Source organism: Myotis lucifugus, unplaced genomic scaffold (genome assembly GCF_000147115.1).
Source record: "Myotis lucifugus unplaced genomic scaffold, Myoluc2.0 scaffold_324, whole genome shotgun sequence".
NCBI lineage: Eukaryota > Metazoa > Chordata > Mammalia > Chiroptera > Vespertilionidae > Myotis > Myotis lucifugus.
In genome coordinates, this window is record NW_005871372.1 from 549,326 (window position 1) to 574,248 (window position 24,923).

Below are 24,923 nucleotides of genomic sequence, written 5' to 3' on the forward strand. Positions count from 1 at the left end.
AGGGGAGTGTTAATAGTTACATAGTAATAGCAGCTCACACTGTGTGCTGGACTTCGTGCTAAGTGCCCATATTATACCCATTTTAAGGATGAGGAAGCTGAGGTCCTGGGTGACTTGCCCAGAGGCATATACAGCTAGAAAGTAGCAGAGTGAGGATTTGAACTGAACTGGCCACAGAGGCAGGACGTCCCAAGGGTTCATGAAGCAGAGAAGTGATGGGATGTTCAGAAAAATACGAAAGGTTTTTGTGATCAGGAGCATCCAGTTTACTCAGTTAGCAGCGGGGTCCCAGGATGGTGCCGGAGAAAGAGCTTGGGTTTGAGGAGCATCAGATTCAGGTTCAAATCTTATGACTGTGTGAGTTTGTACGTATCACTTCCCCTCCCTAAGTTTCCTCATCTGTAAAATGGGAATCGGAATACCCACTTTGCCGAGTTGTTGGGGGGATTTGAGGTGATGACATAACTGCAGTGCTTGGTAATTATTGCCATGATTGTTGCTGTTTATTCACAGCAGCAAAAACAGTGCTAGACCCACACTTAGCTCAATAATAACACTAGACCATAAGCTCCTCAAGGGAGTGGCTATGTTTGAATTGTTTCCATAGCCCTAGACCGGGGTCAGCAAACCAATCTGGGTCAAATCCAGCCCACTGCCTGCTTTTGTCAGTTCTTTTGTAACACCCATTCACCTGCTATTATGCCCATGGCTACCTTCACCCTACAACAGCAGCGTTGAATACTTACAAAGCTAGACATAGTTATTATCTAGCCCTTTACTGAAAAAAAATTGGTTGATCCCCACCCAGACCATAGTATAAGATTTGATAGATAACAGGTACTCAGTAGTTTATTTCTTTAATCCTGGACCCTGTATTTTAATCCTGACTCTGTCATTACCTTGCTATGTGACCTTAGATCAGTCCCTGTTCCTCCCTGGGCCTCAGTCTCCTTGACAATTTGGCCTACATAAATGGTCTTCAAATCTGCATCATAACCACCAGGGGAGCATTTTGGGATACAGATTCCTAAACCTCATCTCTGGAGATGCTGCCTCTGCTGTTATGCCCAGGAGACGATAGGAGTGGTGGGGACTGTGGTGAGCAGAAGAAGCCATGCCCGTCTAACGGGACAGCTGCTTTCCAGCTTTAAGCAGTTGTTACCCTGCAGAAACAGGAGCCTGGGGTTGCTGGATCTATTTCTGTTTACAGGGAAGCCAAGAATTGTTTCTGTGAAGTCTTCTACTTTTTAAATATTGCCAGCTAATTCAATTTTAAAACACTCTGCTGGACAATTAAAATATATCTGTAGGCTGTATTTGCCCTAGACCTTCAGTTAAATGGTTTTGGAGACCCATCCCAGCTGTGAACACTGGGGTGTGATTTATTTAACCAACATTTAACAAACATGATGCTTCCCAGGCGCCCATCATTGCTCCAAATGCCTTACCAACATTAACTCATTCCATCCTAACACCCTTAGTATTGTCTTCATTTAACAGAAGAGGACACCGAGAACAGAGGCAGGCAGGCTGGCTGCAGAGCCCTGCTCCCACCTCCCCACACCCATCCTACCTGCTGACGCTCATCTTTTTATTCCTTGAGCACAGCAGACAGCCCGGCCCACCTTCTTTGCCCGAAAGTTCGAAGCCGTGGTGAATCAGGAGATCATCGGGCAGCTGGACTATTACCTGTACGGGAACTACCCCGCAGGCACCCCTGGGCTCCGCTCCTACTGGGAGAACGTCTATGATGAGCCTGATGGCATCCACAGCCTCAGCGACGTGACGCTCACCTTGTACCACTCCTTCGCCCGCCTGGGCCTCCGTAGGGCTGAGACGTCGCTGCACACTGATGGGGAGAACAGCTGCAGGTGAGCCAGGTTGGCAAGGCGAGGAGAGATGGGGTGGAGGAGGGACAGGGAGGGGGCCAGGGAGGAGGGTGCAGACCTTCCTCTGTTAGGGGCCATGTGCTTCTCCCTCGCTTCCTTTGCCTAAAAAGCACCTACACAACCATCCCAGCGCTTAGAGCATGTCCTGTCTACCCTCCACCCTGTCTAAGCCAGTGGTTCTCAACCTTCCTAATGCCGCGACCCTTTAATACAGTTCCTCATGTTGTGGTGACCCCCAACCATAAAATTATTTTCGTTGCTACTTCATAACTGTAATTTAGCTACTGTAAACAATATGTAATTATATATGTGTTTTCCGATGGTCTTAGGCGACCCCTGTGAAAGGGTCGTTCGACCCCCAAAGGGGTCGCGACCCACAGGTTGAGAACCATTGGTCTAAGCCAGTGGTCGGCAAACTCATTAGTCAACAGAGCCAAATATCAACAGTACAACGATTGAAATTTCTTTTGAGAGCCAAATTTTTTAAACTGAAACTATACAGGTAGGTACATTGTTATTAACTTAATTAGGGTACTCCTAAGGCTTAGGAAGAGCCACACTCAAGGGGCCAAAGAGCCGCATGTGGCTGGCGAGCCACAGTTTGCCGACCACGGGTCTAAGCCATCACCAGAATTTTACTTTTTCTGAGTACCAGATCTAATGCTTACCCAATTATTTCCTTCCAGTGGACTCATTCTTTTATGTTAAGCATATGTGGTATTTTAAAGGGAAGCTCTATGTCATCCTATTACATAGTTGTATTTGTCTTAAATGGAAGGTAACCATGGAAATACAGAACCTTTTTTTTTTTATTGTGGAAAATGTCAAATATATTCAAAATAGAGAAGAGAGTGAAACCCCATGCTCCCACCACCCAGCTCTCCCGTGACCAGCTCCGGGCCAATCCCGTGTCACGGCCCCTCCTCCCAGATCGGTCTGATGGAGGCACATCCCTTACATCACATCACCTCAGCCATAAATATTTTAATGTATGTCTCCGAAAAGAAAGACTCCATTTTCAAACATAACCATGCTATCATTACCACTCCTAAACATATGACCAAAGGCATCAGCAAGATGCAGAACTATTGTTTAAAGCTCTCGGGTACCCCTGAGAATCATCCACCTCACCTGCCACTAGCAGGTGCAGGTTGACACTTGAGGAAAGAGTGTTCTAGAATGTATGGAAAGCAGAGGGGAAGGTAGGGAAATAATTCCACAGAATCCCCTCCCCTCCGCTGTCTTTCCCTAAGCCAAGCAGCCCTTTTGTTGGCTTGTCTTCCTTTCTCTAGCAATGTGCATTGCAGAAATTCACATACTTGCAACAAGAGTTTGGAGCCCTGTTATATTCCTGATCGGCATTATAATATTAGCCCCTCTCCCGCTGCTCTGCAGCTTCCTTCATGCTAATGATCCTTTTTAATGCCGCTGCTGTTCCAAAGAGCAGAAACTCGGGAGTCTGCTTAATCCAGCCCTTTCCTGTTGCTATTGTCAGTAATGGGCCATTGTAAATAACGCCCTGATGACTCTCTTCTTTGCAGAAAGCCTCTTTCTTTCCTTCTTTTTTTTTTTTTTTTGGTTATTTTTTTAGGTTGGATTTTCAAAAGTGCCTCTAATCACTCTCCTCTTTCTTATTCTCCCTTCTCCTTCTCCCACCTCCCTCTTTTAAAGCAAAAAAATAAAAAGTTTAACATTAGTCTCTCTCCTCTGAGGCTCCTCCTATGTACCCCTCCTTGCCTAGCTCTTCCCTCTTCTCTGGAACTATTGCCTAAATCCTGAACACACGGGAAGGTTTCCTGGCTGGGACTGCCTGCCTGGCCATCTGGGTTCCTGCAGGGCTGCCACAGTTTATTCTTATCTCCTCATGGCCTCAGCCTCGATCCTCTTCCTGTGGGTTCTTAGTTTAAGGAAAGCCCAGTGTGGGTCGGGAACCAGGACCTACAGATTGAACTCAACTTTTATTTACTACCTGTTGGCCTTGGACAAGTGATTGACCTCTCTGACCCGCAGTTTCCTCATCTGTAAAATGGGAAGAATAATAAGCCTTACAGCATAAGGTGTTATGAGGTTTAAAGGAGATAATCCTCAAAAGTGACCTTCTCACTTACGTGTTATTATTATTATCCCCGTTTTTAACCATGTTTTACTTACAGAGTGCTTAGTAAATGTTCATGCCATTATTATTAAGCTGCCAACATCAACAGGGAGCCTACTGTGTGAGCTACACCCTCCTTAACCAGTTACACGAGCTGCTCATTGCGCCCTCTGTGCTTTCCTTTGCTTACCGCCCCCGCTGTCCCCACACAGCCAACCCTCTCCCAGTCTCCAAGGGCCATCTCAGGCGCCACATCCTCTGTGAAGCTTGCTGAGAGCTCCCCCTGATAGCCCATCCCCTCCCTCTCCCAAGCTGAAAGTAGCTCAGACTCACTTCCAACCCCTACCCACCCACCCCCACCCTCCCATTGCATGTAGCAGCAGTACTTTGGGTCAAGGTCAACGGTGAAGGTCTTCTGCCCCTGCTAGTCTGGGCGCAGAACCCTTGCTCACAGAACCACAGTACAAATCCCCAGCACAGAACACAGTGCCACTCCTGGAAGCGGAATATTATTCAAAAATCGTCTTAATCCCAGGCTTCTTAGAATTTATAAAGTAAATAATCTTATAGGAAATTCTAGAAGACACTCCCAAACAAATCCTAGGACTTGTTTGGGGATTAAGCGGGCCATCAAGGTGCCCCGGGCCTGGAATCGTTTGACTTCTCGCTCATTTTTTTTTTATCACACTAGAGCCACTGTGCCTTGCTGTGGGCAAAGCCAATATATTTATGAATATGAGCCTGAACGTTAATCAGGACAAAGGACCCTTATCCCAAAAGGCAGTGGAGAGTAAATTCCTACCCCCAGGGTATCTGGGGAAACAGCACGTGAGAACTTTATTTCAAGAGTCTCATTTTCTTTGGGCACTTCATGCAAATTGTGTCTTTCCAGTCTGCGGGATAACCTTTCATAAAAATAATGTTTATTGATTTTTTTCATTATAAAATAACTCATGCTTGTTGCAGAAATTTTCAAAATGGCAGATTGAGAGCACAAGAAAATAAAGTTTGCTTGTGAGTCACCCTCCAGAGATAAAGATGTCAGGATTTCATTACACGTCCTCAAATTCAAATGCCCTCCTGGGCCACGCATGTAACGCGTGGCAGCCAGTGCTGGCTGGCCCCTCAGCACGGGCTCACCGTGCCAGCCGAGACCGCCCGGGGCCCCGTGCTGAACCCCAGCACGTTCCTGTCCAATGGGCATGTAGCCATTGAACTGCCAGCCATTTTTCAAGACAAATCAGAAATGTAGATGTTTGTGAGTCTCCTAATTTTTTCAGTGCCCACTTATTTCAGTAAGAAAAGACAAAAACCCACCTTTGGGTGAGATGAATGCATCTGTGGCATCCTTTAGGTTCTGTTGTACTGCATCTATTGAAAACAAACTCCCTTCTTAGTTTTAGTTAATTATCATACACAGTCAAGACAACTACCGGGAGGTTTTGTGCTCAGTCCTGGGTTCCACGTATCCTAGATGTGCCTTAGAAGCAAAGCGTTCAAGAGAAAATCCTTCTAGAATTTTCTCTCAATCAACAAGTATTGTTTGAAGCATCTACCATGTGTCAGGCTCTGTGCTAGGCACTGGGCACTCAGCCATGACCCAGACCAACCAGGCCCCCGTGTTCAAGGCCCTCCCGTTCTAGTGTGAAGACAGACTGTGCCTAAGCACTGGTACACAAGAACGAAGGATCAGTAGGGATAAATGCTCTGCTCAGAATGAAGGTAAAGTCACATGATGGCAACGAGTTGGTGACTAAGAGTCAGCAGTCAAGGAAGATCTCTCAGAAGTAGTGACATTGAAGCAAGATGATAAGACAGAGCCAGCCATGCAACCTAAGAGGAGAAGAGCAGTCCCAGCACAGAGAATATCCTGTGCAAAGGCCCTGAGGTGGAAACCAGCTTGCTGTGGTCAAGAATCCAAAATAATGTCTATGTAGAATCTAAAACAAGGTCCATATGGATAGAAGGTGGAGGTTTGGGGCAGAAGGAAACAAAATGAGGCTAAAGAGGCAGGGCTTTGTGGGCCAGGTGAAGAGTTTGGATTTCATCGTAAGCATTAAGCAGAGCCACTTGTGGTATTTAAGCAGAGACGGTGGGTATGGCTGTTATGAGGGTAAAGTGGACGGAAGTAGGAGGGAGACAAGGAAGCTCCTGCGAAGATCCAGGGGAGGCAATGGTGGCCTGGACCAGGATGCTGGCCGTAGCAGCTGGATTCAGGCGGAGACAGCAGGGTTTCTTGATAAAAGAGAGGGAAAGCAGGCAGTCAGACTTGGTTTCTAGAGTGCTTGCCCACTGCTCATTTACTTGACCCCTTAGCAGCACCCCTGTCTGGACCTCTCCCTTCTGGAAACTCTTGTTTTCACTCCCATGCCAACAAGCTCTCCTGTTCTTCTCCCACCATCACTGACCCAACCACCTTGCAGAACAAACATTGACAGTGTATTACATAGCTCCTGCCATAATGCCGCGTAACAAACAAGCCCCAAGTCAGTGTTTTGAAGTGATAAGCATTGACATTGAGCTCAAGTTCTCAGGTTCCTGGTCTCAGCTGGCATCTCTCCTGAATCTGCAGCTGCTGCAGGTCGGGAGTAGGGCTCTGTTGTTCTTGGCTGGGGTGGCTCTGTGTGCCCCAAATGTCTCGACCTCCAGCAGGTAGCCCAGGCATGCTCCCAGTTGCCCTAGGGGTCAATCTTTGCTTGCTTGCTTTCAAGAAATCCTGCTGTCTCCACCTGAATCCATCCTCCACCTCAGTCCACCTCTGCACTGCCAGCTTCCGGTCCAGGCCACCATCGTGCCTTCCCTGGGCCTCTGCAGGAGCTTCCTTACCTGTCTCCCTCCTGCTTTTGTCCATGACCTTATAACAGCCACATCCAGCGCCCCTGCTTGAGTACCACAAGTGGCTCTGCTTAATGCTTGTGATTGGGATCCTCTCTGCTCCACAAAGGCATGCTCTCATCACAGAAGAGCAAGAGAGGAAATGTGCAAGGCTTCTTGGGGCCCTGGCTGGGAGCTGGCATGACACCTCAGGTCCAGGCAGGTCGGGAGTGGGGAAATAGACTCTGCCTCTTCAGGGCAAGGAACCCTGCGACGCCACATGGGAGAGAGCAAGGAGACAGGGAGGTGAAGGATTGGAGGCACTGATGCCAGCAGCCACGACTCTGTCATGACTATGCCTCCAGTACAGTCACCACTGGCCACCAGTGGGTATCTGAGATTAAATCAATGAAAGTGAATGAAATAAAAAATTCAGTTCCTCCGCCGCAGCAGCCACATTCACGTGCTCGGTAGTCGCAGTGGCTAGTGGCTGCTGTGGTGGAGAGAGCACCACTGCAGCCCGCCTCCATCCCGGCGCAGAGCTCTCAGCACCATCCGGGGCGAGGCTTTTCTGCTCCCCAAGGCCCAGGCCCAGCGCAGACATGTGTGAGCCAATGCCCAGTGAGCAGCCTGAAGAGGGTGCCAGCTTTTCTCTCAGAGCCCCCGAGGCATCCCAGTGACCAGGCAGTGGTTTCCGGAGATGGGGAAGCACAGGAAGGCGGCTTCCCTGACGGTTGTAATTGGACATAAAGACTGAAGCTCCAGATCAGGACCGGAGGGAAGGCGGCTAAGCAGAAATGGTGATTTGGAGAACACTGTTGTTCAGGGGCCACTAGTACCCTCTGAGTGCTGTGCCATTCACACATTGCAGAGGCCAGCAGCCTTCAATTCCTCGAGTAGGAAAGAAAGCTGGGCTCATCCCAAGTCCCTCCCACCTGAGCTCCCTCCTGGGCATCTCTGCTTAGTTCCCCGGCCCCTTCCTCCCAGTGATTGTTTGTGGCTCCAAGTCAAGCATCTGAAAACAACAGTTACCTCTTCGTGTCTGAATATATGGACCTTGGATTCATTTTTAAGGATAATGCCCAGTGCCTTGACTGAGAAGGACAGTGAGAGCGTAAATCAGTACTTTTTGATAAAGTTGGACAGCAGGGCCCTTTGGAAATGAGTGAGAGAGGTTCCATTTTTGCTCAAGGATGTTTAATGCAGTATTGTCTACAATGGCCAAAAAATTAAAAACCAGTTAAACAGCCAATGATGAGGAACTTGCTCTGTAAAATACAGTATTACATACAGTGGAACATGTGTGTGTCACGTTTTCAGAGACTTTCCAGAAACGTGATAATGCCTGCGAAATACTATGAAGCGAAAGCAGGATATAACCAGTATGTATAGTATGATCTAGTATGAGGTTTATGCAAATATATGCATAGGAAATAAGGCCGAAGGGAAATGAGTCAATATGACATTGTTTGCACACTGTTGTTGCTTCCCAATACCGAGCACCAGAGAGTCAATAAATATCTGTGAATTGACATCATCTATGTAAAGAAGCCTCAAAAGTGTAGCAATTTTTATTTTCTTTCTTGTGCTTTCATACAGTCAACATGCTTTACATTTGTAATCATCTAAAAAGCTATAGTTAATAGTTGTTGAGATCATAGACACACAGGGAGAAGTTTCAGGAATATGGTCAGCATTGTATAAAATGGGGGTTATTTTAGGAACAAGACCAGCATGATGGGGGGCATCCCATTATGAGCCTGCACATCTCCAGCCCTGACCCATGAGCTCATATGAGACTGTGTGTGTGTTTCAGGTACTATCCCATGGGCCACCCAGCGTCTGTCCACCTCTACTTCCTTGCTGACCGCTTCCAGGGCTTTGTGATCAAGCATCACGCTACCAATCTGGCCGTGAGCAAACTCGAGACGCTGGAGACGTGGGTGATGCCGAAGAAAGTCTTCAAGATCGCAAGCCCACCCAGCGACTTTGGGAGGCTCCAATTTTCCGAGGTAAGAGACCGGGCATTGCCATACTTCACTGCCTTTTGCATCCCCCTTGCTGGGTCCTGTTCCATGATCTGACGCCTATAGTTGGAGATGGAGGACAAGGGGACTTAGAGAGCCCCAAAGATAGGCTCACCCTGTGCCTGCAGAAGGTCCTCCAGTCCTAAACACTGGAAATGGCATCTTCAACAGATCGGGAGAAGGACAGTGGGCCAAACCAACCTGGGCCCTTGGTCTATTTTTCATAGTAGAACTTTTATTTCTTTTAATTTTTTTTTTATTCTTGCTAGTGATTCCTCCTAACCTTGTATTAGTAGTGGACCAATATCAAACCAGTTTCCTGATGAAGTATGGGCATCAGTCCCATTTTACATACTGGAAAATTGAAGCCTGTGGAGATTCAATGATTTTCTACATCAGAACTAGGAAGTGGGAGAGCTCACACTTGAACCCAGGTCTCTTAGGCTGCAAGTCCCATGTTTAATTGTGCTTTTGTCTCCCGGTTCTTAGCACAGGATTTAGCTTAAAATAAGTACCAGATCAGTCATTGAATGGATGAGTAGATGGATGGATGATGGATGGGTGAATGAGTGGATGGATGGACGGGTGGATGGATGGATAGAAGGATGGATGGATGGACAGATGGACAGATGTGTTAGTGTTTGGACAGATGGACTGATGCATGACCTATGTAATGCAGTTTCCACCTCTCCAGTACAGCACCAGCTTTCAGTTGTTTTCCTGCCTGGGGAGATGGATTTATCCAGCACCACCCTTCTGACATCAACCCCACCTCCAGACCTGATCTACCCTCTTTCTACTTCTCCAGCCTCATCCAGTACCACTCTCCTCCCCACTCACACCTGTGTCTTTGTCAAGCAAGCCCAGTTTGTTCCCACCTCAGGCGGGGCATGTTGATCCTCCTGCCTGGAACGCTTTCTCACAGGTTTTCACCTATTTTGGGGTCATTCTGATCTAAATCCAAACAACGCACCTTCCGAGAAGCCTTCTCTGCCCACTCACGTAGGCCATGATAGCTACACTCCTCGTCCGACACATCCTTGTTTTAGTTTTTTCTTAGCATTTACCATCTAACATCATCTTGTTGGTTTCGCTAATCACTTGGTGATTGTCCGCAAGAGAGCGAAGACAATATCCCTCTCGCTCACTGCTGTAAACCAGCACATAGAAGAGTATGCATCATTTGCAGATGCGGAATAAGGTGAAGGGATTAGCCAAACAAGATATATGCATAGTCCGTGGACACAGACAACAGTGTGGTGAAGGCCAGGGGAGGCGGGTGGAGGTGGGCAAATGGGGGAAGATGGGAGACATCCGTACTAGTGTCAGCAACAATGATTTCTGAATGAATGAGTGCCTGCACTTGGCTGGTGACCTGGAAGGAAGAGGAAGCCTGATCAAGCTTGGTGAGGGTTGCCCACACAAGACTCCTCATGGGATTCCTAAAGCAGTGATTCATTCCTGGAGTTAAGCACTCCCAATGAGTTTGGCTGCTGGCTTGGGAGCCGATTTTGGAATGTGGAGAATCTTAAGGGATGGGAGTCAGTATCGCACTCACTTATATTCTCTTGCTAGTCTTTTTCCAGTCCCCAGTGGCCCACCTGGCCGACCTGTGCCCTACTGAATGGGCACTGAACAGGCACTGGTGGGAGTTTCTTGTGAAGCCATGGTTTTCAATTAAGGTTCCAAACAGATTGGCTGGATTTGAGCTGCCATGGGAACCCACTCCATAAATTACTGGCGCCAGGGGGCCGTTAGATGCTGCCCCAGTTGGAATCTGTGCTGGGGGCCCAGGCGGCCGATTGAAGACATTAACGTCCCATTAAGGAGATGGATGCCTGGTGGCTGGGCTCTCCCTGTTTATCAGCCTGCCGTTGGGGGACCGGGCCCTTCTGGCAGTGACAAATGACGCTGGCCACTCGTGGCTGGTGATTTGTGAGGGTTCCTGCGATAGCTCTGGTACCCTTGGTGTGAGAGCCACCGAGACCTCTGGCAGAGTACCAACGTGTGAGCAGGGAGCCCCGGATCTTGTATTTCGATTTTTTTTTCTAAAGCCTTAATTTTAAGGCAAACGTGAAGTTGGACAAGGAGGAGGAATAGAACTGCATGTTGAGAAGTTCTCTCTAATTGGCACAGCCCCAGGGCTATGCGTAGGGCCTGGCCCAGGGCAGGTGGGGAGCTCGGATAGAGTTCTCCATCCCGTGGATGTCCCGTGCCAGTGGCTTAGAAAGTCACCGAGTGCCCGAGATATGCGAGGTGCAGAGGAACAGCGGTCAACCAGATAGACCAGACCCTTGTAGTCATGGAAGTGCTCTCTTGTGGGGCAGCCAATGAGTGAGCAAACAAATGAACAAAAACGTTTCAACTAATAACAAGTATTACACAAAGAAAGAAAAATGCCCTCCCTGTGATTGCTGAGGCCTTGAGAGGCCGATGAGGACTACTTTCAATGGGATGATTCGTTGAGAAAGGCTTTTCTAAGAATAATTTGGGAGCTGAAAACTGTACCCTGGGACCTTCTAGGAGAAGCGCATGTGCAAGGCAAAATCCCTGAGGCTCCAGGCAGGAGCTGGGCGGACTCCAGGAGCAGCAAGGCCAGTGCACAGTGAGCGAGAGGGAGAGTGATAGGAGGGAGGACTCTGAGGGGACAGGGGACAGATCATAAGGGGTCTCGCAGGCCCTGGAGAGAAGTTTGGATTGTATTTTAAGGGCTGTGGGAAACCTTTGGTGGGCTTGAAGCCGGGAAGCATTGTTAAGCTTGAACTTGAACATGCACTCATATATGAGCAGTTGATCATTTTATAGTACAAATGGTAAGCAGACTGTGCCAGAGTATGGTGTGGACTTCCAGAGCAAGGGGGAGAAGACCTTGAAGGCCACAGAGGATGTGACAGCAACAGGGCTCCATCTCAGGCAGACCCTCCTCCCTTGCGCGTGGGGGTGGCGGCTGACTTTCTCCTCCTCTCAAAGTTTAGAAACAAGATCTAGGTTTTTCCACTGTCAGCCGCTTTGCAACTCTTCTGCTGTGTTATTTTGGTTTCAGAACTGACTTCAGGTATTTGTTCACCCCCAGCTCTATGGGGGGATCAAAGGATGGTTTCTGGAGTGTCCCCACACTCCCCTAACTGGTGGGTAATTCCTTCCTGAAGTAGAACGCTGACATGGTTTTGTGACCATTGATCCATTTGTCAGTGTCTATTGGAGTCAGTGTGTGCAGGGCCTGGGTGCATAGGGATGTCCATGTGCTCAGCCCCTAATCATTCATGACATAGATAGATGATGGATGGGTGGATCGATATATGCTGGGTAGATAAATATAGAGATAGAGATATATTGAGCACCTGCTATGTGCTCAGCACTGTTTTGGGCACTAGAGATACATTGATGAACAAGCCGAATTTTGTCCCTACTCTCATGGAGTTGATAGTGTTGAGCCAGGGAGAGAGATTAAATTAAAGATTGCAATACTGTACAAAAAAACTACAATGGGCAAACGCTGAGAGACGCACCTTAGTGGTGCCTCTAAGCAGGCAAGGCTTCCAAGTAGTGGTGACACCCTGGCTGAGGCCTAGATGATAAAGAAGAGCTGGTGGGGAAAGTAAGCAGACTGTACCAGAGAGAGGTGGGTGTGGACACAAGATGAGAGGCAAGAGTGAGCCCTTCTCAAGGAGGCGCTGAGAGTACTCCAGCATGGGGGGAGGGAGGGGAGGGGAGGGGAGAGCCTAGAGCAGGGGTGAGTGGAGGATGGGGAGAGGGACAGAAAGGAAGAGACCCAAAGGACCAGACCTTGTATGAAAGAGTGAGAGACCAGACTTAGGAACAATGAGATACTGAAAAGGATTGGGCTTAGAATCAGGTTTCTTCAGAAAAATCTCTAAGACTTTGAGGTGTAGCTTGAATCCTGCTCACTCATTTATTTCTTCAACCAACAACATCGTTTTAATTCCTATTGTGTCCCAGACCATGGGCTAAGTAGCAGGGGTCCTCGGGACCAGCCAGCTCCTGCTGATCCATAGGGTGGCCAGGATTTCACAACCCTGGGAGGGACAGTGCCCAGCAGAAATGTCACAGCAATCGCTACCTCTGCTGCCCTTAAGACCACTCTTTAGGCTGCAGTCTAAAGACGGAAACCTGAAGCAAGCTGTGGGCCTATGAAGGACAGGTATAAATAGTCCCATCTGGTTGGTGGTAGGCATTTGGCACATATGTATTGATGAGTGAGTGAGTGAATGAATGGGAGGCAATATATTGAAGAGTAGATAAGAGCACAGCCTTTGAAGTCAGACTTCCTGGGTCCCCCTGCTGGCTTTGCCCCTCACTGACCATAGCAAATTATTAAGCTGCTCTGAGCCTCAGTTTCCTCATCTGTAAAATGGGAATAATGTGGAGTTGGAAGTGAGTATGAAATGAGTGATGCATCCAAGCATTTAGCATTATGCCTGGCATAAGCTCCTGGTACCTATTGGCCATGCAGCTCCGTGTTCTGTGTAAGGAATGGACACAGTGACTCGAGGTGAGAACAAGGAGAAAATAAACCAGCTCCTGTCTGCACCTTAATGTGGAATCTTCTCAGGGTGTAGATGTCTATACCTTCCCCTGCCCTGACCTGCAGACACATTGGAGATGCTGGTCATGCAGAGGCCACAGAAGCAGCGCAAGCCTGGCAGTGTGCTCATTATCGGCTGCCAGCGTGTCCCACGCTGTCCTCAGAGCATAAATGAAAGCTCCTGGGGAGCAGAAGACCCTCATTTAATTTGATTTGAAACAGCAACAGAGCACATCAGGGATCTCTGCAGTTCATTCATTTGTTTGTCAAGTCGTTCACTTGACAAATACTGACGGAGCACCAAGCACAGTGCTAGGCACCACGAGAGAGCAGCGGACCCAGGTACAGGGATCTGAGCAGTTTGAGGACAATTCACGGGATCTTTCTGGCTGCTGGGTGGAGAAGAGATTGCAGGTGACAGAGTGGAAGGAGGGAAGGCAAGCGTGGATTCGTGGAGGACGAAAGCCACTGGCTGGCAGGAAGGATGGATTGTACAACCATCTCCCATCCCTGGGCTCCAGCTCAGCATGTGTTAGGGAGGCCAGAGCTCTATCTTCTGGGAAAGCCGTGTGAACTCGTGCAGGTGACAGGCGATGTCATAAGCTTCTTTTCTAGCTTATGACAGGGCAGCTCCAAAACCTGAGCTCTAGTCTCATTCAGAATAGTCACACTCAACAGAGGCACATGATCTGGAAAACCAAGGAGCAAAGCGGGATCCAGCTGGACCTGTTGAAAGGCAGGGTGTATGTTTTCTTGGAATGGCCTCAAGCAGGGATTCATTCATTCAGTGCATTTTTTCCCAAAACACCCACCAGGTGCCAGGCACTGGAGGCCCTAAGGTTTAGTGAACGGACCACAGGCCTTGTAATCCTCCAACCTGGATCCAAATACCAAATCTTCTGCTTACTTCCTGTCTGACCTTGAGCAAGTAACTTAATTGGAGCCTGAGTTTCCCCATTTCCTCATCTGTAAAATGGGTATATCCTGCCCAGCAAGCAGGATCCCAGGCCCTTCTGGGACCCAGCACCATAGCTCAGTGTCAGTGATTTCAGGACTCGCTCTCCTGTTTCAGGTCGGCACTGACTGGGATGCCAAGGAGCGGCTCTTCCGCAACTTTGGGGGTCTCCTGGGGCCCATGGACGAGCCGGTAGGCATGCAGAAGTGGGGGAAGGGCCCCAACGTGACCGTGACCGTCATCTGGGTGGATCCCGTCAACGTCATCGCAGCCACCTACGACATCCTGATTGAGTCCACGGCCGAATTTACCCACTACAAGCCCCCTTTGAACTTGCCCCTGCGGCCTGGGGTCTGGACAGTGAAAATTCTCCACCACTGGGTGCCAGTCGCAGAGACCAAATTCCTCGTCGCACCTCTGACCTTCTCCAACAGGCAGCCCATCAAACCGGGTGAGTAGTCCCCGTGTCTCTGCTGGGAGTCCAGGGTCGGGGGGTGGGGGGGATATGCCATCCCCAGGGATCTCATGGGTCCATCGCCTGGGCAGTGGTGCTGCCCAGATGTGGGGAGAGGGGGCCACTTTCGAGAACCATGCTCTCTGCTCTCAGTAGTTGCTTTTCTGCCTGCACATGGAGGTGACGTCCTCAGTCTATGACTTAGATAACTTTTTATTAGATGCTCTCCCACTGGGCTCCCAGAGGCTCTGATCATATTTAAGACAGGATGGAAAATAAGCCCAGGCAGATATTGAGTTTTAGCAAATCTTGTTCATTGTGTAAAAAAATATTAATTAAAACAGGAAATCCTGTTCATCAAAAATATGATACACTAGGTCAGCGCTTTTTCAACCGGCGTGCCACAAGAATTTTTAAAGCAATGCAATACCTGACTATTTACTCAGGGGCACTGACCTCTTTCCCCTTAGATTGTCAAGTAAAACAATGACAACAGCCAACACAACAGTAGCCGCCTGGTATTGTCTCCATCTAACAGGTCGCAGACCCAGAAGCCAGAAACAATTGCAGCCTCTGGTAGCTAAGCGTTCTGAGCTGGGTGCCATTTAGCCAGTGACACAGGAGAGGGGACATAGATACGGGGAGGGGAGGGGCGGAGTCCTATAAAAAGGGAGTGTTGAAGGGATTCTATCGACTTTGCTAAGTTTCTGTGCTGAGCAAGCAGACAGGTAGAGCCCTCAGGTTTTCTCAAGATGGAATTCTGCTTCTCCACTCCCCTTGGAAAGAGACAAAAGCTCCCAGAACTGTCTGGGCCAGCGCACAGTCCTGAGGGCCCCCAGGGTCCCGGATCAGGTTCACGTCCTTGGCATCCCTCGGGATCTTCACAGCCAGGTGTGGAGGGGAACACTGGAAAGGGCAGTCCAGACCTCTGTGGCAGATGCGCCTGCTGGACAGAACAAGGGGGTAGTCCTGACTCCATCCACCTCAGCAAACAGCCCGGGCCCTTCACTGGGGCCTGAGTTTCCCAATGTTTTTCTCCTGGAGGCTCTTCCCACCCGTGCCCAGCATGAGCCGGGGGTCACTGTACCCCACTGGGAGCAATGCCCCATCGTCATCGTTGGTAATTGTATCTGTTAACGATGTTCCAACGACAGGGAACACGAAGGAGGGAGCCGTGCAATTTGTAAAATGATTCATCAAGAGTAATTTGCTATTGATGCGTCCCTAGTAATCTCAAGAAATCTGATGAGGTGGAATTGAGGAAAATTTAATTATAGAGGTGAGCACTGGAGGCTGATGCTATAAGAGCACATCCCACGTCAGCCTCACTGTTCATAGGGTTTTCTGCATCAACCGCAATGTTTGGTGTTAGATGTGTGAGCGGCTCTCTTCGCTCTGCAGGCTGGCGTGTTGTGGGTTTGGTGTGCCCCGTCTCCCCATCTGCAGGATGGAGGCCTGGAGAGGCTCGAGTAGAGAAATCAGATCCGCATCAGAGAGAACAGCCTCTGTTCTCCTGGCGAATGACACAGGAGCTGCCTGCCCTCTGCCAGCATCCAGGAGCGGTGGGCTAGGGTGACTGACACACCCCGGGCTTACCTAACGTGAAAGGGAGAAGCGCCGCTAACTCACAGCAGGACGGGATATGTGCTCACGCCCGCTGGTCTCTTCTCTCCCACTTGCTCCTCCGAACTATAGAGCCTGGCCCGTCAGCTTCCTGAAGCATTAGGAATGGAAGGAATGACTTTCTTCTCTGTGTTAGTCAAGGCATATTTTTAATTCAACTGGGTTTTCCATTGCGTTTATAGGGTGTGCCCCCAAACTGTATACACACACTCGGAATAATCATAAAGGCAGTGTTTATTAAAATGCATTCATTTTAAAAATTGAGCTGTCAGCTGTGAAAGTGTGTATACATTTTGCGGGACGCCCTGTATATGGTCTTTCTTCCTCCTCCTTCCCCACTCAAGACCACGCTTGTTAGAAAATAACCTGCCAACTATTAGGGTGTCCTGGTTGCCGCCGAGGGTGATGGGCACTGTCCAGCAAGCAGGAAGGGTTATGTTCTGAACGCCACTTAGTCTTACAAGGAGGTTTCTTCTAATCCTTTCTTCTAATTCTCATCAGAATCATTAGTCGGTATTTTTAAATATATATATTCTTGTGTTTGACAATAAGCAACGAGTGGGAGCTCCTTCAAAATAGGAACAACTCACTTCTTTCCTTCAGCCCAGATGGCTGCCCTTTCTGCTTCCCCGTCGCTAAGTGCCTCTGGTTTATACGTCACGTGACTGTTGACAAAGCGCATGCACTTCCATCAGAGCCTCTTGCCAGCCCAGCGGGTCCAGTTGGTGCAAGGACGAGTGTCCCCATTTTACAGGTGGGGAAACCAAGTCTTTGAAAGACTGACTCCGAGATGGAAAAACAAACAAACAAAAATCAAAAACAAAACTGCTTTAGCTTCCAGCCTTCAGTAGATTATCAGGACAAACACCGGCTTTGGAGTCAGCCAGTCTTAGACTTAACCCCAGATCTGTCTCTAGCACAGTTGCCTCTGTTTCCCCATCTATAAAATGGGTAGAATAACACCAGCCCAATAGTTGTGCATGTGTGTATTGTGTACTAATAATACCAACATATATTAGTTGAATAGTCATTCAAGCTCAACCTTTCCAAGCACTTGGTATATTCTGATTGCCATTGTACGCACTTTGGGTGAGTCAGTACATTTCGTCATCATGAAGCTGTGAGGAAGGTATTAGTACTCCACCCATTTTACTGATGGGCAAACTGAGGCACTGGGCTTTGAAGTCAGAAGTCACACCCCTGGTATGTGGGACGTGGGGATTCAGACCCAGATGGTCTGCCTGCAGTCCCTGTGCTCTGCCCAAGGCGTGGTTGCTCAGCAAGGCGGAGCTGCTGGGAGAGTCAGTGGGACCTCCCATCCCACTCTGGTCCAAGCGTCTGCTCTCCAGGATACTTCCCAGTGGTCTGTTCATGCTCCAACCCCGTCCGGGACAAAGCAGAAGCCCGTGGCTTATAGAGAGTTCACGGCGGGCACTCGGCAGCCAAGAGCAGGGCTCCTCACCAGGCTCTCAGATCATTAGACCCCGTTCAAACCCCGGCTCCAACTCCCATTACCTATGTGATTTGGGAAAAGATGCTTAATAAGGCTTTGTGCTCACTGTTCCCTCTGCCCAGAATTCTCTTTTCCAGGATCTGTATGTGGCTTTTTTGTTCCTTCACATTAATCACCTCTCAGCTCAGATGTCACCTCTTCAACAAGGCCTCCCTTGCTCACCTCATCTAAAATAAATACCCTGGTAACTCTAACCCAGGGATCAGAAGGCTTTTGCTGTCAAGGGCTGGATAGTAAATATATGCAGGTTTGGGGGCCACTTACAATCTCTGTCTCAACCACTCAGTTCTGCTGTGGTAGCACAGAAGCAACCACAGACAATATCTACCCAAATGGGCATAGCCATGTTCCAATAAAATGTTATTTAGAACAACGGGTGGGGGGCCATAAGGAGACAGCCTCCTCATGAGGCTGTCCTGTGAATTAAGTGGTGCCACCCCGGTGCCCAGCGTGGTGCCAGGCACACAGCAGGTGCCAGGTTCATGGCTCTTCTAATGATGTGATGGTTCCCTTGGCTTTCAGAGGAGGCGCTAAAGCTGCACAACGGACCCCCCCGTGGCACCTACATGGAGCAGAGCTTCCAGAGCCTGAACCCCGTCCTCAGCCTGCCCGTCAGCCCGGCCCAGGTGGAGCAGGCTCGGAGGAACGCGGCCTCCACCGGCGCTGCGCTGGAGCGCTGGCTGGACTCGCTGGTGGGCAGCATGTGGACCGCCATGGACATCTGCGCCACCGGCCCCACCGCCTGCCCAGTCATGCAGACCTGCAGCCAGACGGCCTGGAGTTCCTTCAGCCCGGACCCCAAGTCGGAGCTGGGGGCAGTCAAACCCGACGGCCGGCTCAGGTAGCACTGGGCGTGGGTGGGCCGCAGCGGATGTCAAAGGGAACACAGCCAGAGGGCCTCCCACCCTGGGGGTGCCTTTTGTGGGAGGGGCTCTCCTGGCCATAGAATGATGGAGAAGGAGGTTCTGAGGCCAAAGCAGGGTCTGCCGATGACCTGCATTTGGCAAGCTGGCTCCTGGGGGTGTGGTCTTACCTCTTCCGGCTGGTCCTCGAGTCCTACAGGGTCCTTGTCTTCCCCTCCAGTGACCAAGCCCCCAGACGAGTGATTCTCAGACTTTTCCTTTGAGCAGCAGAACTTTGTTTACGAAGCGCAGTGGTGGGTGGAGTTCCAGGTGCAGGTGAAATCCAGGCTGCTCTGGGCGAAGCTAGGGCGAGGGGGGTTCTTCCTCAACGCTCGGCCCACAGGGCGGTCCCTTCGCCAAGGGCATCTCCTAAGGTACCTCTTCAGAACCCAAGGGCTCTGCAAAACCCAGTTTGAAAAGCACTGCCCAGACGGTGGGTTTGATCGCCAGTCCCACCCTTCGGCTCCTCTTCCCGCTCCTCTGGCCCAGGAAACCCTGTGCTAGCGCTGAAATGACAAGTCACTGAAACCATGCTCACGGGCCCTCCCCAGGGAGGCAGCAGGCCCAGGACGGCTCCAGGCCTCCCACCAGCCCTTCTTAGTCACTACACAAGCAGGGAAGCCTGTGTGTGACATGGCCACGGTCCAGCAAGGTGTGACTGCCAACTGTCCTGGGTTCCATGCCCCCTCCCTCGAGGGAAAATGGGCTGATGAACATCACGTCTCCAGCCATTCATGGGCCAGGAGACCATGACCTTGTTGATCCTTGACAGTGGGAACACTAGGGCCCACCCATGGCCATGAAACTCCTACAGATGGTTTGGAGCAAAACTCCTGAGCTAGACAGCACAGCAATATCCGTCCCCGGCCTGAGCCTTTCCATTCTGAGGTCAGTGCCCCCCCCCCACCCCCCCGCCCCCCAAACATTTGGGAATCGCACAGTCGGTGCTGTTGGGAGTGACCAAACCAGACTTTTCACGTCCAGGAAAAAGCATTTCCGATTCGGTTTTTAAATCCATGCCCTTCTTTATCCCAGGCGACATGCCGTGTAAACATGGGACGCTTGAGTGTCTGCTTGTTTAAAACCTAAACAATAATATTATTCCAACGGCCTGAGCTCCCAGACGCCTGGAGGGTTTCCTTGCCATGTGCCCCGTGGAGGGTCCCCTGCTCCTCTGAGAGCCCCTCGCAGGAGGCTCGCTTCCTCCTCTTACCCCACCTCCCCCAGAGGACAGGGTTCCCTTGGACAAGTCCCACCCCTGGTTGCAAACCGCCCTTCCTGGGGAGCCAGTTCCTGGTGTGACCCCCAGTGTGACTATGAAGGTACTGCAGTTCACTCCGATGACCTTTCAGCTGTTGCCCCGTAACCACCCATCCCCCACCCAGCAAGGCAGGATGTCCTATGGGCAATGGAGGGTATAGAGAAAGGACACTTTAGATATTTATTATTTATATGTTTTAGTCAATGACTAATGAGTAGGTGCTGTTTTTGCAGCTTGTCAATTATGTTATCTTACTAACTGAAGCTGCCTTTATTCACAAAAGGCGCCCCAGCCCTCCCCTTCCCTGTACTTCCCTCTGCATCTCCTAGTGTCTCTCTCTGTTTCTATGCGTGTGTGAGTGTGCGTGTGCGTCTGCCCTCCATTCTCCGTGTCCTCAGCAGGGGTGTCGGACAGCATGAGGTGAGCGCTTCATTCAGCATCATGCACTGGCTGAAAGGGGTGACCTTGGGAACGTTGGAGCCTCACTTTTCCTTATGCAGGGTGTTAGCTTCATGTAGCCCCTCCCGTTTCTGGGGGAGTTGGAATTCCTGAGCCATCCCCACTCCCGCCCCAGGCACAGGACAGGCCGAGCACCTGTGGCGGGAGAGTGTGCCGACCACAGAGCTCGACCGTCCTGCTTCCTCCTGACTCACCTCCCTCGGCCAGTCTGACCACGCGCTTCCATGTAACATGACAGATGCACAGGGAAACGGCTGCTCCGAGCCTGGGAGGAAAAGACATCCATGTCAGGAAGAGGGTAGGTGGTTGGATGGCGCCAGGAGTGGCCACTGTCAACAGTGGTCCTCGGGACCTCAGAGTGGCTTTCTCAGAAAGCCCCTGTAATCTCTAAATGCTCTTACAAGCTGTGGGAGGCCTGTGCCACATCCTCTCTCTGCCCCCAGCTTCTGCCTCTGGCCAGTGTCCCTACACCTGTCCGAGCTGCCCAGGGAGCCTCCCTCCTCCCTCCTCACCAGGCCACGAGGACGTGGGTGTTTCCCACAGTGTCAGTGGCTGCGACGGTGCAGCCCCGGCAGGTCCCTGTATGGAGTGTGCCCGCAGGCTCCTGCACCTGCTGACGTGGCTGCCTCTTGTTCCCGCCCTGAAACAGGTGGGCCAGAGCTGGCTTATTCTGGGGACACCCACACCCCATCCTTGTCCTCGGCTTCAGTCACCTCTCCCTGCAGTGAATTCTGGGACACAGAAATCATCTGGCTGTTTCTTAATGTCTTTTGTTTCTGGACAGAGAATAACTTTGCAGATGTTACATTTGGGGGAAAAAGGGAGAGAGAAAAAGAGAGAGAGAGAGAGAGAGAGAGAGAGAGAGAGAGAGAGAGAGAGAGAGAGAATTCCAAACAAAGCCCAGGATGATTTGAGAAAAAGTGGTCTTTTCCAGGGAAAATGGTTTAACTCATTCTTTAATCTGCCTGAGCATGGTTTATTGGCCAGGCAGCCTTCAGCCATGGTGCCCGAAGGCGTTTGTTAAAAGCATGAGGCCGAGGTCTCCGGAAGCCCTCTTCAGGCTGCGGCACAGTGGCTGGGGGTCGCCACCGCTGGGTCCCGGGACTGCAGGAAAGCTGGAAGGGGGGACAGGGTCCGCTTGGGGCAGAGGGAAGCAGTCGGTAGGCTGTGGCCCTCGGCACGGTTTCCCAGCCAGTCCCGTGGCGTGCAGGCCTCCTCTCTCCCTCCTCACCAGGCCGCGAGGACTCGGTGTTCCCCACCGTGTCATTTGAACCGCTGAGGTCCCTAGAACCACTCTCCCTCCTAGTGGCCTGGTGAGGAGGGAGCTAGAGTATAGGAGACAGAAAGCCCTCCCAAGTCCCACCGCCCAGGCCTTGCACGAAGCACTGTCTCAGGGCTGGGCCAGGGCTAGGAGAGCGGCGAGCAATTCCCAGGGCCCCCCATGTTTAACAAATGCACCCATTCCTTCCTCTGGAGCAAGGCCTTTCTGCTCAGATCCGGGGTCATTCTGACTTCATTTCCCGTTGTTGGCTGAACTTCTGAAAATGCAAGTGGCCTTGAGAGAGGCTGAGCACGGAAGGCCACACAAGCCCATGAAAGGTGCAGATCGCAGCTACTCTGGGCCCTGGCCCGTGTCGTGTGGTCTGTGCTTCCCCTGGTTCTCTAGTTTCCAGGTTCAAGAAGGTCACAGGCTAGAACCTGGGTCTCTTTGCCGAGAAGGTGCAGAATAGAGGAGAGCAGTGGCTGCTGGGTATTGGGTGGGACAAAGACCCCTTTCCCAAGCCACGTTCCCTGGGAACTCAGGACACAAGCTCCCCAGCAGCATCCAAGGCGGAGACACTGGAAAAGCTGTTGGCGAAGGCCTGCCGGGCACCCTATGGCCGCGGCCACAGCTATCCGGGGGGTCCGGGACCCTAGCAGTTGGTGTGACAGTGTAGGGAGTGGCGGGGTCTGCTGGCGGCACATGGCCCCTCCAAAAAGAGCAGCAGCTCCCCAGCCCCAGCCTGTCGGCGCCTGTGAGAATGCAGGGGCCGCTCAGCAGAACCTTCCACTTTGGAAAAGGAAGCCAGAAACCCAGACTTCAATAGGAAATCTGATTTTTAAATGTTGGCCATTTTTTTTTAACATAGGATGGGCACAGAGAAATTCCACAGCTCGGCCTGTGCACCTGGCTCTGCAGAAGTGGGTGAAAAGGAGGTCACCCCAGGGAGGTGGGGGAAGCCAGCATTAAGAAAAGGGCAAGCGTAGTGGCTCCTGTTGAAAGCTGAAGGGAACAGGAATCTCTCCCTAATCATTCCCGTCCCAAAGACGGTCCCACCAAGGAGGTGTCTGGGAGAACTGGCTGGTCCTGCTCTCCTGATCCCCACAGTTTGTGCTGAAGGGAAGGAGGGACACCATCTGGAGACCCCAACGGTTGCCCCTAGACCCGAGGAGGTCCACACCTTCCGGAATGCCACCAGGCCCAGGCGGAGGGGTCAGGGACGGGGGCCAGGAAGAGGGGGTGGCGTGGGAAACAGCCCGGCTCGCTCCAAATCCCAGGTTTTAGCAGCCAGCTTGCTGCACATCTGGAAGCTTCCCAGGAAGCCCTGCTGGAGCTGAGCTCACTCCCAGGAAGTCCTCCCAGCCTCTGCCTCAGTTACCTTACTTTGCCCATGGGTCTACCACAGGCGCTACCTCACTGTGTCTGCTGAGAAGTTTACCTGGGGGGAATGAAGGTGGCCAGATCTGCTTGGGCTGAATGTACAATCTATGCAAATTCTCTGTTTCTCTCTCTTTCTCTCTGAAGTTTTATTATTCTTTACCCTGCAAACAAAATACTGTATAGACCCCTCTTAAGACTGAGGAGGGCTTTCTTGCGCCACCTGTGTCCGCCCCTCATGTTGTCTTTGGTTCTGTCTTTGCCCCGCCCCATGCAGGGAGCACGTGGCCCTCCCTCCCCCCCTCCCCCTCCTCTCAGCTGGAGTTCTCCAGCTGCCTCTGCCCACCACCACCTCCATTCCTAATTCATCTTCTCCACTCCACGCTTTCTTCTGACTTGTGTATCTTCTCCCCATCCCCACCCCCAAAAAGCCTTAGGTTCTCCTTTTTTGAAATGTGGCCTTAAAATTATTTTTGGAAAGCTGACCGCCCTCTCCCTCCCATTGCCACCCTCATCCCAGAAGAAAGAGCCTCTTGAAGCTTTCTTTCTTGGAAACTTCCTAAGCAAGGGGCGGCCAATCTGTAGTTTGCAGATGCTTAGAAGTTGCTAATAACTGTCGTCTTTAGGAAAACTATTCGTAAGCGTTTCCCATGGGTGAAATGAAGGCTTGGGTGCTCACCTCCACCTCAGCCAGCTCCTGCAGCTCTCTCTCCCGCCCAGCGCCCTGTGATGAGCGGGCTGGCTCCATTACCCGCCAAGTGCTAAATCCAGCTTTCCAACCCTCCCCTTCCCAAAGACGCCATGACTTACCTACTTCAGTCAAGGGTGAATCAGGAGAGTTTCCCAATTTATCTCTTCGTCCTTCCTGCCTGGAAAGAGATAGCATTAATATTCCCAGCTGCTGGGCCGTGTTCTCCAAGGGGCAACACTCTCCCTACATCCAGAGCCCCTCCTCTTCCCTTCCATCGCTCCAGGGCTGATGGAGGCCAAAGACAACCCAGGGTTTTCATAGGAAATTCACTGGAATTGCGCGCAATCGTCTTTGTAGTCCTTCCTTTTTTTTTTTTTTTTACTCTTAATAGTATTATGTTGTCAGTAGCGTTGGGTATTTTTTTAGAGGCCTCACAATAAGTTATTACCGTTCCCCCTTCATTTTTTTCCCCCGAAGACATGTGGTGATATAGTTTTTAAAAATAACTATTTTGTTATAGATCATAATATGCATAAAACTGTACAGAAATATTTTGTAATGTATTGATTTTTTTAAAAAGAGAGAATCTGTAAATAGAGTTTTAAAAAAAGAGAGAATTCAAACGGCACACACTGAAAGATGTAGATATTTTGCTATTTATTTAAAGGAGTATTTTAAGAGATACTGAACTATCTGAAATTGACCAGAAATCAAAGTTCCAATCACCCGAATGCTTGTTCCTCGCGGTAGAATGTGATTCTCGGAAGCGATTGCACTACCCGCCCATTTTTGCACCTTTTCTGTCTCTTCATTTAGCAGAAAAACAACAACGAAATTGTGCCTTAGCTGTATTTTTTTGTCTAGGGGAGTTTGTTTCTGTCTGACAAAGCAAATTTTTTTGCAGAAAACAGTGGATGTAATAAATACTGTACCATACCAAAAACGCTGCAGGTGTACATAGATGCTTTCTGTCATACCGTGTTTTCAGATGCAGAATTTTAAAATTAAAAAAAAAATACTGTCTTTATGGAACAGTGGCTGTGTGGCTTCTTTTTA

At 50.3% G+C, this 24,923-nt stretch overlaps 1 protein-coding gene across 1 annotated transcript in view; it reads left to right on the forward strand.

Annotated features, from left to right (window-relative positions):
• Positions 1 to 19,576, forward strand: part of XYLT1 (xylosyltransferase 1) — a 127,113-nt gene extending 107,537 nt beyond the window's left edge. The window contains exons 8-11 of the mRNA XM_023764237.1: positions 1,609 to 1,871; positions 8,615 to 8,810; positions 14,444 to 14,777; positions 18,439 to 19,576. Of these exons, the coding sequence (XP_023620005.1) occupies positions 1,609 to 1,871; positions 8,615 to 8,810; positions 14,444 to 14,777; positions 18,439 to 18,761 (1,116 nt within the window). The 3' untranslated portion in view covers positions 18,762 to 19,576. The remainder of the gene's footprint in view (positions 1 to 1,608; positions 1,872 to 8,614; positions 8,811 to 14,443; positions 14,778 to 18,438) is intronic.
• Positions 19,577 to 24,923: the final 5,347 nt, after the last annotated feature.